Genomic DNA, 14,930 nt, shown 5'->3' with positions numbered 1-14,930 from the left:
TCTAGCCCAGATGAATATTAACCAATATCCATTACACCTTTATTTGGTCGTATTTTTGAGAGTTTTATTTGCCGAGTGGATATTCAACCCCATTTGGACCCTCAACAATTTGGAAACTCTAAAGGTTGCTCAACTACACATTACTTGATTGACCTATGTAACAGGATTCTGTCGGGTACCGATTGTCCAGGAACGTATGCCTCGATTTGTACAGTTGATTTTAGTAAGGCATTCGACCGAATTAATCACACTACCTTAATCAACAAATGAATTAAATACAACATCTGTCCATCTGTGATCCCAACCATTTGTAGCTTTTTAGCTGGAAGGTCACAATGTGTTAGGTTTAATGGAAGTTTATCATCTTTCAAACCAGTCGCTTGTTGAGTGCCCCAGGGCACTAAACTAGGGCCTACACTTTTCACGGTGATGGTAAATGACCTGTTAGAGCACGTTCCAGAGAGATGGAAGTTCGTAGATGATTTGACGATCGGTGAGATTAATCGTGTACCTCAAGGTGGTGATACTAATTTGGTTAGTCATTCTCTTCAGAGTCATCTCGATGCACTTCAGACCAGGTGTGATGAGAATAACATGCAACCTAACCCTACTAAATGCAATGTAATGCATGTTCATTTTATGAGGAATGAACCCAATTTTGTGCCGTTAACAATTGGTGACAATGTTATAGAAGAAAAGTCTGTTAAGTTACTGGGTGTAACTGGGATTATCAAGTTAAAGAAATGATATCCAAGTCCTCTCGTTGTTTGTTTATGTGGTATATTTTAAAACGATATGGTGCACCTCGGGATGATAATAATAATAAATGCTTTATTTCAACACGGAGAACTTGATCACCAAAAGGTGTTTTTCGTAAATTATTCTTAAAATTAACAACAAATTTTCCCATGATAAAAACATAAAAACAATTTTAACATACTGTAAGCTACAGTACACAATACATTCAAGCAAGTAATAATAATTTGATTTAAAAGTAAAAAGGATTAATGAATGAACAGAATTTATAAAAAGAAAAAACAATTTAAAATTAAAAGATGCAAATTCAAGTACTGTATAATATAAAAAAGATACATCATAAAACATAGAAATTAACCTGCCTACAAGTCTTGTGCATTGAATTTAGCAAGACTTGTCGCATTTCTAGATTCTATGTTTAGGTTATTCCATAACTTAGCACCGCAATAGGTTAAACTCCATTTTTTGTATTTCAGTTTTTGGTTTTTCAACATATAATGTATCCTTTGATCTTGTGTTATATTGGGGATCTCTTAAGGTAAATCTGTTTCCAAGATATGAAGGTGCTAAGTTATGGAAAATCTTAAACATAGTAATAGTTTCATTGTAAGAAAGTTTTGATTCAAGGTTCATCCATTTAAGATACTGCAGGGCTTGAGAACTAGAGTCGTAACATGATAATCACTAAACAGCAATTCACCCAGTTGGAATTTCTTCAAAAAAGAGCCTTTAAGATCATCATCAGCTATAACAACTACACGGGGTACCAAGACACTTTAAAAAACTTGAATGTAACATCCTTACAAGACAGACGGTTAAGTGTATATGCCAAATTTGGAAACAGTCTGGTGACATCTGGGCGTTTCACTTTGTGGATACCTGAGAACATCAAGCCCGAGAGGACTTGACTGCATTTCTTCAACAAGTACAGTGTACCTAGATGTAGGACTAACCGTTATGGAAATTCCTTCCTTGTGCAATAAGACTTTTAAATAAATAAATAATAATACAGTAATTGTATTGATCTTTGTAATGACATTTTGAATTTAATTTCTAAGAGGACTTTATAAATAATAAATAATTTAAACCTGTATATATTTCTGAATTTCTAATAATTAGATCAAATAATAATCAATAATTTTAAATTTGTGCAATATTATATTTTTGTAAGATGTAATTATTGGGTTTTTTTTCTGTTCATTTTAGTATAGATATATTATTGTTGTACTTTTTGTAAACTCATAAGATTTTCAACTTTTGTTGCATTTTGAGTGTTATACCAAATAAATAAAAAAAATAAAAAATCATGTTTTCCAGTTGACGTTGAATTGCGGCAAGTTGCGTTGAGTTAATGACGATTTTATAGGAAAAGGGGTAAAAATCAATTAAGTTGGACTGAGTTTAACTTAACAATCGTTAAATCTGTGAACAAACTATGTACACACTGATAATGTTTTTCATCTTTTTTGTACACTTTTAAGGTCCGATAAAATGTAAAGCTCTGTTTACACTATCAAACTTCATGTGACAAAAAAATGTGATGAGCCCAAACATTGTAGTGATATACACAAATACGGTAGTAATATGACATCATCATGTCCATGGGCACATAATATTTTTTTGTCACATAAAGTTTGATAGTGTAGAGAGAGAGTCAAATTAAATTATAATACAAACGCCATTTAATTTAAATTTTGTCTAGTGTAAGCATAGATCAAGATATCAGCATTAAAATGTTCTAGGCTAGGTTGCAGCATCAAGAACCCAGCTACGCTCGATAGAACCAAGAAAACAAGAACGATCATGTATGTATAACTCAACGTCAACTGGCTTAAGGTAAAATACAATTTGGTTTAATTTTGTAAAATAAAAATGCAAATTTACCTTATGTTTGGGTCTTGTACTGCTTCTTGCTTTACTTTAGGTGGAGCTGGTCGGGCACTGCTAGGCCTGGTCATTTGTCGACTGTGAAAATAAAAATATTATTTCTAACAGTATGCTTCACTACAATTGTGACGTTTTGTAAAAATAATGAATATATATTACTCTAAAAACATTAAACCAGGTCATTCCTTGTCTTAAATGTTCGTTTTATGGTAAATTATGATAAAAAGAGAGAAACAATGCACTATCTAAGTAACTCGCGGTGAATGGTTATGCGTGGGAACGAAACAGTAATTAAATTAATAGCTGTACTGCAGATCGTGAACATAATTAATAGCTGTACTCTAGATTTCGAACATAATTCATACCCTTTTGCTGTAGCGTATGTTGATACACAGTACACGACGAATGTGTCGATAAACTTTGCCTGGATGGAACATGATATATCATGCGTAAACAACAATGAGCTGGACCCAATGTTGAACGATTCATACAAAGGGACAGCGCAAGTGTGTGCATATTGTTTAAGTTGCTGGCAATAATGCATGCCTATAATAAAGTGTAATAGCCCTCCGACGTACTCACGGTCAGTGCTAAAGTAAACTTTTATTCAATTAATCTGCTACTTCCATTTAAAACATTTTTTGAAGGCTAGGCTGAGAAGCTAGCCATTGAAAAGAGTAGAAGTGTTATAGACGGTAAACAGATGTATTCTCAAAATGACTGTTTTATGATTTATGGTATAACCAATACAAAATACTGAAAAAGTAAAAGTCCAACTAGATATGGGTTAGGAACATTTCTGGCATTATTATGCTATTTGGCATTTTTTGGAGGCCCACTGCATCTGGCATAATGCCAGGGCTTTATTTAGCCGTTTTTAGCATAATCTGGCATAATTTTGTGCTTTTGAACAACCAAAAAAATAATATACCATAGAACAAGAATAATATTTTGTTTAAATTTTGCAATTTCGAACATATCATATTTTACAAAAACATGTCAAATTTTCTTCCATACTATATTTCCTCTATCGGTTTCGTTTCGGACTCAATTGACTATTCGGCAGGCTGCTCACCAATGCGTGGCAAGGTTCATTGGATCATACTTCCATGGCAAATTTTTGACCTACTTCTAATGTCGCTTTCTTGTCCAAGATCCTTGAGAAATGCGTTGCTTTAGATCTCATACATTTTCCTGACGACAATAATCTTTTCGACCCTCTTTAATCAGCATATAGAAAGCACCACAGTACAGAGTCAGCCATTCTTAAGGTGCATAATGATATTATTTTAGCTCTGGATAAAGGAAATTGTGTTTTGGCTGTGTACCTCGACCTGTCGGCAGCTTTTGATACCATTGATCATTCCATTCTTATTGCAAGACTCTTGTCTATTGGTATCCGTGGATCTGCTCTGACTTGGTTCAAGTCATATTTGTCTTCTAGGAAGGTCCAGATTGGTAATGTCAGATCCACCTCTATCGACCTGAAATGCGGTGTTCCTCAAGGATCAATACTGGGTCCAGTATTGTTTTTAGTTTACATCTCGCCCTTGAGTGATATCATTAGGAGACATTGTGTTCAATATCATGCGTACGCAGATGACACGCAACTGTACATCAGCTTCAATCCAGCAGAGTTTAATGAGGCGAAGTCGGTTATCGAAGCTTGTGTTGTTGATGTTCAGGATTGCTCTGTTTTAACCCTGGTAAAACAGAAGTCTTATTTCTTCATTGGAGGTTAGAAATATCGGAGTTGTATTTGACTCAGCAATGACTATGTCCAGACATATCAACAACATTAGTAAATCTGTTACCTACCACCTTCGTAACATAAGATCAATTCGCAAATCCTTAACCCACTCCTCGCTTATTAAACTTGTCCATGCACTAATTAGGTTAGACTACTACAATGCCATTTTGTTTGGTCTACCAAATAAAGAACTTAATAAACTACAACTTCTTTTAAATACTGCAGCTTGACTTGTATCCGGCACTTCAAGATTTGCTCATATTACACCAATATTATATAAACTTAACTGGCTTCCAATTAAACAACAAATTATTTATTATTCCTCCCCAACCCCTTAAAAAAGGCCAATTTCCGTTGACCTAGTGGCTGTAATTTTTTTAAAATTTTTCTTCTTATTTTTCCCATATTTCAAATTAAACATGCCATTTCTGTGTATCGTAGCAGCTCTATTTTTCCAAATTTTCTTACGTCAGCCTCAACCATGGTGGGGCTGAGGTCCTGGAGACACTTATATATTTTTATTTCATATTTCAAGTTAAGTGCCATTTCTGGGCATCGAGCAGCTCTATTTTAAAAATGTTTTCTCAGAGATTCTTATATATTTTTATTTCCTATTTGAAATTTCTGAACATCTGTCAGCTCTATAAAATTCAAAATTGTCTTAATTACGCTAAAACCACAGTTTCTTTGGTTCATCTGCATTTACAATTTTCGTGCCCCAAATATTAGGAGAAATTACTAGTTATTACACACAAAGTTAGAAATATAAATTTTGAACAACGTGGGCCTTATTTTGTGTCAGTTGGGGTTTTACAGACCTTGTTTAGACATGCAACGGTTGGTGGGGATTTGACATTATTTAGCTCAATCTGGCATTGAATTACTTGAGCCAGGCTACGGCTAAGTTAAATTTTATCACTCTGGCAATGCTGATTAGGAATTAAGGCCAATTTATACTGAAGAGCGGTAAGGGTTTGGGGTTAATTAATAAAAATATAGAATCTATGTTATTGTTATTCTTTATGTCCATTTACACACAATGTGGATGGGCGGTTTCCGTTCAGGATAGATACAGATTTTATGTGGAACAAGCTATGCGGTTTCAGCTTACCGTTACCGATCTCTCTTCAAGCCGTAATACTTCCTTGTAGGTTTTAATATATAGGTACAACTACAAGGCTTTGTAAAATGGTGTGTACTCAATTCAAAATCATTAGTGTTCATATGCTACATCATTCTCACTAAAATGTATAAATAACTAGATTTAATTTGTAACTATGACGAAGGTTATATGCTTTGATTTAAATATATAAGATATATTGTTTTTTAAAAATGTAGATATATTGATTGATTTTGTCAGAATCTTGAATCTATATAAATTTACATAAGGGCAAATTTCGGTAAATCATGCATAACTTTTATAATTTTTACTCAATGATATAGAATGTTAGTACACTACTTTTGGTAGTGATTTTTAACACCTAATGAATTGATTAATTAACTTTAGTTAGATAATTAAATATTGACGATTAAAACAAATTTAGGTTAAACAATTTGCCCCGAATAGGGATGTTTTCCCAATTTGCTGAAACATATGTGCACAATAATTTGAGGATGCTTTAAATTGTTTTTAATTGCTGAATATATGTACACAACTCAATTACAACATTGTAGTGGTAAACAAAAAGTTTTGATAAATACTATTTTCCCTTGTAAAACATACTTTTATCAAATATATTGCTTACAGTTGGTAAAAATAAGATTCAGCGAACTGAATAAATAAGGTAGACTATAGGTATTTTTTTAATAAAATCCTAGTGAAATAAGAGGTAGACTATAGGTAAATTTTTGTTTCATTTCTGAGGACCAGAAAAATCACACATTTTTATAACATTTTCAAAATTATTCGAGTTTACACTTTTAAAGTGCTCATATAACATGATTTAAAGTTGAAGTAAGTTATAGGATGATATTGCTAAAAAGAAATTGTAAAACAGAAATCGTGTAAAATTTATGTGCAATTTTTAGTCACGTGCAACTCTACAGCTCCCTATGTCAGTTGGTCGGTAAAAACTAACTTCATGCGACTGCAGCCATGTATATGGCCTTGTTCAAACTAGTGTTAAAATGGCTTCAAATGTGCTTTAATTTATTCGAAAATTAATTTTAAAATATGTGCATGTGTATATTGTATGCGCTACGCACATAATTTTATTTCTATATGGTGCAATATCTGAAATTTATGAGCACCAAATGTGCTTTAATTTTGATAGCTAGTTGTAAAGATATAACAAACGTGATTTCATTAAATCGCGCGACCTCATAATGTTTTATTGTGCACTATGAAAAGCTTACAGCGATTCCTGGCCATAAAGAATATACTGAAAAATGTATGTGGCTTGATGAAATAGATCTCAAGATCATTGATGGAAAAAATAATGTTAAGGAAAGAATAAATGAATAAAGAAACAAAGATTCTGACAAAATCAAAAAGGTATTGCATGATAATGCATATACCCTAAAAATAGAAAACCTAGAAAACCTGTGCAATGGTAACCCAAATCATGACAATATTATATCATGTAATTTTAAATCCAATGTTTTATCTTCCAAACTCTATGTAATTATGTATTCATAAAAATGCTGATAATTATCAACCTTGCATTGACTTGTGGAGGAAGTGTATCAGCATCTTGTCTTTTCTGATCGTGGTCATAATCTGCAAAATAAATGCCATTGTAAATGATTTGTGCCTTTCAACTATAAACTAGAAACTCTAAATATAATTATTTAGTTATATTAATTAATTCTAATACATACAGTATCAATTACAAAATTATCCACAGAAGTGTAAAATATTGCACACATTAAATATTATTTAAAAAAACAATGAATCTGTAATAAAAACAAGAAATAATGATTTATTATGAATTATTAGTAGTTAAACATTTTGTGTAACGTAAATCGGAATGGACTCAAATTTGGTGAATGTACTTAAGGGTGGTGAGTAGAAAGTGATTTTTAAAAAGTTTTATTTTTTTTACGCTTTTTAATAATTGTGTGCAGTAATTTTTTCATACACACAAACACCTAATTCATGCTCTAAATTGATCAAAACATCATTTTAAGCTTTTAAAATATTTGTTATGCAATCATAAAAGGGTCATGCGCGATTTCACAAGCATGATTCAACGTACACGTGCATTTTTATTTGTATAGTGAATTTTATTGATATGTTATGACGAGTTATGGAGATATGATCGATAATCTGATTTCATGAGTGATCACACTGAAGTGAAAAGCTAATTAGCTAAATTATTTGAAAGATATTGTGAAATTTTTGTGATCATTGATATTTAACTTTTGTCATCGTGACGAGTTCCCTGACGTTATCCATGCATACTCAACAATAAAACGCCGAAAATGATTATGCCATCCTGTGACCTGAAGTAAATAATGTTTATATTGCTGAATTGTGCCATACATAGTACAGTGTTCTCCCCAGGCCCTTGAAGCGTCACGGTACCATGACGCTTGGGTTGTCTACCGTGACGCTTTACGGTCGGCCGATCGTTTTGCAGTTTGCTAGCGCGCTATGAAGTGTCGTTTTCGGCCAACTAGAGTTGCCTACTGATGAGTAGGCCTATTTTTTTCATTGGGGACTTTCTCCTAACGTTCGTAATGAACGCAAAAAATGTTTCTTATCGGGTATGTTTACCGGCGGAAAAATTAGGCTACAGTACGATCGTCCTGCCGTTTGCTAGCACGCTAAGTGTCATTTCCGGCCAACTACAGTTGTCCTACTGATGAGTAGGCCTATTTTTTTCCATTGGTGACTTCCCTCCGACGTTCGTAATGAACCCAACAATTTTTCCGATGAGATTTCAAAAGATTTTTCGTTTTGAGGAGCCATAACAGATTGAAATATACTGTATAGATTAATTTTTTTTAAATTTAATTTTTTTGACATGACAACGTCATAAAAAATTAAAATTGTTATTAATCGTGTTTAAGAGAATTAACTGAGAAAAAGAACATTATTACAATCCAAGAGTAAATGGGGTAAGCATAAGTTTCATGGTTTTGTATTTAAAGTTCATAAAAATGAATACATATGTTACCCCCTACCCCAAAAAAAACCAATTTGAAATGTTAAATGCATTTGTGTGAAACATGCCATTTTTAATCCACAGAAAGTTGACTCTTGATATGAATTAAATTTTTTTTCAATACAAAATGGCTTCTAGTTTTTAATTATGATCATTGAAATTGAAATTCATAAAATCGTTAAAATATATGAACATACATTAAACTATGAATGCTGTCTATTTGTTGTCATAACATTATACAGTATTTTTACAGAATACACCGTATATATTATATACAGTTTGTTATATACAGTGTAATGGTTTAATGGTTTTAAATTTATAGAATATATAGCATAGAAGAAATTGCGAGACCCATCTTTTATTCCAATTTTTACCATGATGAAGTCATAAAAATGAAACATGAAGATATAACAGAGTTACATAAATAATTACATTCATAAAAATTTTAAGAATTTTGGGCACGAAAAAGATGAAAATCCAACTTTTTAAATTCATCCGGCCATGATGACGTCATGACATCAGATAGACACAATTAGTATATGAATTCATATGTACAATTCAACAGCTTCTATAATAAGTTCTAATCAAGTGGGTCACTTTTCATTCAGATTCATAACTGATTCAAAGTTATTAAAATATACTGTATAGATGAAATTAGGTAACTCATGTTATTCTAATCTTATTTTTTTCACCCCCTATCTTATTCTTCTTTTTTCCCCCTGAATTTTGTCTGCAGCGTATCTTTAATTCTTGTTAACATAAGAATAAGATTGTATAACTTTGTCAGAAGATTGACCTCTATCTCTAGATGTGCAAGAAACTTCGTTATATGACGTTAGAGTCGCACAGCGTAAGTTACACACGATTTTATGAAATGTTATGGTTGATCATAAATTCTGAAGTAAAATTAATTTTTTAATGAAACTTTACAAAAGTGTATTTCATAATATGGAGCAATTTTTGACATGATAAAAGTAGCATGTTGCGCACAAAATTACATGATTACTCATATTTATTTCAATTTCAACATGTGCTAAATTAATTTCTAATTTCATCTAATTTCGCGTACATTTTAGGTCATTTTGAGCATATCGAAATTTTCTAAATTTGTTTGCGTTTTGCGCACGCACTTATGGGCACGGCTTATACAAAGCGTAGAAAAAAGGTTTTCCAATTGAATTTTGTTTTTCACACTTTCTGTAGTAGTAGATTTAATTTATTTTGATGAACTTTAATTGCAAAATAACGATGCACGTACACGTTAAAATTTATTAATCGTTTGCTAAAAAATAGGTAATTGAATGCAAATTTGTACAAAATATATTTATTTGGTTATCCGCATTTGGCGGATAACCCCTTGTTATTGTCACAATCTTTTTTTGGGGTTATACGCAACTTAGTTGCGGATAACCCTTGTTATTGTCACGATCTTTTTTCATGTTCTTTGTTATTCTTTTTTCTTTCCAAGAATTGTGTTGCACGAATATCTGTCATTCTGGTCAACATAAGATTGTAGAACTTTGTCAAAAGATTGACCTGTAGCTGTAGATGTGCAAGAAACTTCGTTATATGACGTTAGAGTCGCGCAGCATAAGTTACATGTGATTTATGAAATTATATGGTTGCTCATAAATTATGAACCAGCCATTCTTAGGAGCTATAAATGATTAAAAATAGGAATATTTTTCACAAATTTGCATTAAATTACCCATTTTTTAGCACACGATTATTAAAGTTTAACGTGCATGTGCGTCATCATTTTGCCATTAAAGTGAGTCATCATTTTGCCATTAAAGTTCATCAAAATTAATTCAATCTACTACAAATGTGCGGGCATACATTCTTGTGCAATAAGCCATTTTTATTCCGTTGACCCCTTATATAAATTATGATTTCATTAAGTTTCAATAAAAAATAACTTATTGTTCTGAATTTATGATCAATCATAGAATTTCATATAATCACTCGTACGTTATGCTGAGCAACTCTGGCGCTAACGAAAACCTTATTACGACATCTTCAGGCAAAGGTTAAAATTCTGGTAAAGTTACAAAATGCTATGCTTACAAGTTTAAGAGATAGGCTGTGCAAAAAATTGTGGAAAGAAAGAATAACACAGGTGAAAACAAAAATCCATACAATCACAACTTTTGTGTTGCGGATAACCAAAAATGTTGATGATGATCTCATACAATCACAAGGAGTTATCCGCTAAGGTGCGGATAACTAATTAGAGTTGATTTTAGTATTTGTAAAATATACAGTAAATACAGAAATTACCTTTAATTCTTTTGTTATTCATTCCTGATCAATTCTAATCAGTTCAATCAATCTTACTCTTATGTAATTGTTCTTTTTTTTGTATATTCACGGCTTAATACATTATTTGTTTATTATAAATTTATTTTAGTTTAGATCATGGGACTGCTGACTCTTGTAGTTACAGTAATCGTATTACTTTAGCAGTCCCTGACCAATTCATCTCATTTATCTTATGGCTTGTTGGTCAAATAAATAAATAAATAAATAAATGAAATGAAAATTACATTAAAAAAAGCTTACCTTTTAAATAAAAAAAAAAGTTTTTATTTCCCTTTTTACTTGTAATACTTTAGTAAATTACAATAAGAACTAGAACAATTGCATACAGGCTAGTCAGGCTTGGACATAATAAATCAAGCAATAAAAAACAATTTGATATACCAAAATAAAAAATTTTTTGTAAAGGCAATACTGTTTAACACTATAAAGAATTTTCTACATACAGAATCTACAGAGTACTATAAAGGGTAACCAACTACACTATACAAAAAATGAAACGATACATCACATTAGCAAAATATACCTTTGCAACATAAGGCTAATAACAGACACCGATGAGATATAAACAAAGAAAGAAAAAGAAGCTAAAGACCATGTTTTAGAGTATCGAAACATACCTTTATCCGAATCAGAATCTAATTGAAGAAAAAAACATATATAAAGCATTTTATATTAACCAAATTGATCATTCTTTGTATCTTGTTAATAGTAAAGGTTTATTTTTGAGAGAATTTAAGTTGCGCTTATGTGATATTGAAAAACAAAAATGCATTCAAAAATTTAGTTTACATAATAAGTTAAAGCTCTTTTCTCTTTATAAAAAAGAAATATGTTTAAGTTATCACTTGACCAACATCATTAATTTAATTAATAAACAAAGAAGATTATTAACTAAGTTACGTTTAGGGATATTAGAGCTAGAAATTGAAAAGGGCAGATGGGAGGGTGTAGAAAGGTATAAGAGAACGTGTAAATTATGTAAAAAGAACATTATTGAGGATGAATATCATTTTATTTTGCAATGCACATTTTACAATGATTTAAGAAAAAGTTTTATTCCAAGATTTATTCGTGTTTTTCCTTCTATTAATAAGCTATGTTTATTACTTTCCAACACAAATTTTACTTATAATTTAGGAAAATACGTCTACTTTGCTTTTGAAAGAAGAAACCATTATCTTAAGTTATAGTTATTTTTTATTTGTTTGTATTAGGGCCAAAGGCCAATATACATTGAAATAATAAATTCCCTGAAAAGGGAAAGAAAGTATCCACTTTAGTTTAAATACAAAAATGATTTCAATCCAAATCAACAAAAATACAAAAGGAAATGGCAATTATATATAAATAAAAATACTGTACATTAATCCAGTCAAAAATCACATTCATGGTAAAACATTTCTGGCATGAGGTGGATACAAATTGCATATCTAATCAAATTTTCTTGTTAAATCCAAGATTTTTAACGACGTAACAATAACATCAAGAAATTCTGAACTGTACTGTGTAAGTTTCATTAGGGTACAAGCATATGCCATGGTGAGGGTGGTTTTTGGAATGGACTAAATATGAATGACAATATAAAAAGAAAAACGCTGCTTGACTTTTTGAGTTTTAATCATTGTTCTTTCTTCAGATATAATGATTTATTATAGCAATTATTTTTGTTGAACAATCATATCAGTAGTAAACAGTCTGGCCAACTGTACAGAACAAAAATGTAATTCATAAAGTAAACTACTTGCCTTTGGATTGATAAATATATATTTTTGCGCCATGCCTTTAGGCAGCTATATTCCCAGAGGACATAATCATAAAGAAGCTTTATCAACGCGAAAGCTATATATCTACGACCGAAACCTTTGAAATTCGGCTAATTTATAGGTCCAAGATACTGAACCCAAAGAGAGGGAAAAGAGAGTCTATGAGGGCTCACGGTGGAACGATTTTGGATTCTCATCCTTTAATTGGTTGATGCGAATCAACACACTGCAGAAGAATTTTCTCATGTGTGCCATGAAGTAATGTTGTCTTTGAGAGTTTAATAAACATGTAATATCATAGATTTTATTTTACAATGTTGATATACAAAATATATTACTAAAAACCGTAATTTTATGTAATTATTTTATCGAAAAATGGCGTAGTTCATACAATTTGTTTACTTCGTTGGTGGCTAAAAACGGTTATTTTCGGCGATGTTTTGGATCCTATATGTCGAAAACTAGTCAGATTGGTTCCAAATTAATTTCAAATTGTAGAGCATATAATTCGGAAAAAATTAGGGGTCTCTAATGATTATCCGGTTCAGGGTTTCGGAATTATCACAATTTTTGTTCCACAAATTATTTCCATTTTCAGGGCTGTCTTTTATATACATAATAAATTGTGACTATCTCTTATATTGTAATGAACCCAAATACCAATGTGATAATATAAGTTTGTACTTTTGAAAATGGTATCGAAATGATCAAAATTCAAAAGGGCCGCTAATTTAAAAATTGCCGCTAATCTCAAAATAGCCATAAATTTCAAACAAACCTACCAATTATAATTTATTCAATAGCTCCCATTGGATAGTTGCCATTGATTTTCAAGATGGCTGCTAATTTTCAAAATGGCTGCCAAATTTTAAAATGACCGCTGGTGTGCATCATGGATCTTGAAAGACTTGCAAGGCGTTGGGTTATAGCGGCATAGAGTTGTGAGAGTTTGTCAGTGAGAGAGAGAAAAGTGAAAAATTGGAAAAGAAAGAAAACGAATGAGGAACAATGGCGAGGGCTCACAAATTAGAATTGCGCAGAAATAACCAATAGATATTAGAAATGCAGTTGTGTTAGAGAGAGGGGAAACTCCTTGAGTTAAAACAGTTAACCCAATCCCCAATAAGGTAATTACTCAAACTCCCAAGTTGCCCGCCTTCAATGAGGGAAAAGGTGACCTTGACTCCTATTTGAAACGATATGAAGGATATGCAGTTAGTCAGGGATGGAGTATTGAATACTGGGCTATAAATTTAAGTGCTTTATTAATGGGTATATCTCTCGAAGTGTATTCTGCAGGATACAGATTGTTACCGGACATTGAAAACCGCACTCCTGAAGAGATTTCAGTTAACAGCAGATGGTTTCCGAAATAAACTTTGATTGGCGAAACCAGAGACGAGAGAAAGTGGACATCAGTTCACAGCAAAGATAGGAAATTATCTGACCAGGTGGATTGAATTGGCAGAAGCAACATGATTGACTGAAACACCTTCTATTGAGAGAGCACTTTACTGATGGATGTGGTCAAGAGTTAGCATTATTTCTTTGAAAACGTCAGCCAAAAACAATTGGTGAAATGGCTGATATTCTTTGTCATCGGGTAGGACATTAGGAAGAAATTGTCGGGCCACAACTAGGCCTACCTTTAAACCAAATACCGGCCTTACATGTTATAGATGTCATGGAATGGGTCACTTAGCAAAACATTGTAGACAAGATGTAAATAAATGTGCTGGCTTACGTAATCCATATACTGGTCCTCCTCAGGAGGAACCCAAGTCTTTAAATTCACAGCAGGAACAATCCAATGTTACAATTACCCCTAATCCTTTCCGAACCCTGGAAAATTTGTGGTCATGAGTGCAACGTGGAAGGGATCTGGTCCAGGAAGTATGCCTGTTTCACCTGGATTGGTTGTGCAACACAAGTCTTATAGGATATTGCGGAGGTAATTGGGAGTAATTGAATCGTCAAGTGCGTTATGTGCTTCTCCAATTGTTTTGGTTAAAATACCGGAACGCACTTAAAAGTCAAAACTAACCAGTAAACCTATTCTTTTTCTCCAGATTTAAGTAAACTGTTTATTCTGCGAACATACGCTTGTGACGAGGGAATCGGGGTGGTACTCCTCCAAAGTTATGAAAACGAAAAATTCCCTGTTTATAGATATTTTGATACACACTTCAGCGATATTGTTGCCTGGGAATTAATAACTCCTCAACTTATAAATTCGGTTTTCCTTTACTGCTGATAATTGAGTTGTATTCGATTAAATGGCTTGACTAATGGTACACTTGGAAACCAGAACACTTGTGAGTACAAGACAGCATAATTTTGGGA

General features: G+C 32.2%; 2 protein-coding genes across 5 annotated transcripts in view; one reads left to right on the top strand and one right to left on the bottom strand.

The window, feature by feature from the left end:
- LOC144845837 (uncharacterized) overlaps nucleotides 1-14,930 on the top strand; it is a 339,583-nt gene that overhangs the window by 181,608 nt on the left and 143,045 nt on the right. The gene's annotated exons all lie outside the window — the stretch shown is intronic.
- The window catches only part of LOC144845636 (TRAF3-interacting protein 1-like), a 46,694-nt gene that overhangs the window by 5,257 nt on the left and 26,507 nt on the right, over nucleotides 1-14,930 (bottom strand). For 2 of the 4 annotated variants that reach the window (XM_078703084.1, XM_078703074.1), the window contains 3 exons: nucleotides 11,442-11,459; nucleotides 7,052-7,112; nucleotides 2,641-2,721 (listed from right to left, as the gene is read on the bottom strand). In XM_078703084.1, coding sequence (XP_078559210.1) covers nucleotides 2,641-2,721; nucleotides 7,052-7,112; nucleotides 11,442-11,459 — 160 coding nt within the window. The remainder of the gene's footprint in view (nucleotides 1-2,640; nucleotides 2,722-7,051; nucleotides 7,113-11,441; nucleotides 11,460-14,930) is intronic. The other 2 variants (XM_078703087.1, XM_078703080.1) reach the window with 1 other exon arrangement.

The sequence above is a fragment of the Antedon bifida genome, chromosome 1 (assembly GCF_963402885.1).
Source record: "Antedon bifida chromosome 1, ecAntBifi1.1, whole genome shotgun sequence".
Taxonomy (NCBI): domain Eukaryota; kingdom Metazoa; phylum Echinodermata; class Crinoidea; order Comatulida; family Antedonidae; genus Antedon; species Antedon bifida.
Note: the sequence above shows the minus strand (reverse complement) of the source record. Positions and strands in the feature narration are given on the sequence as shown.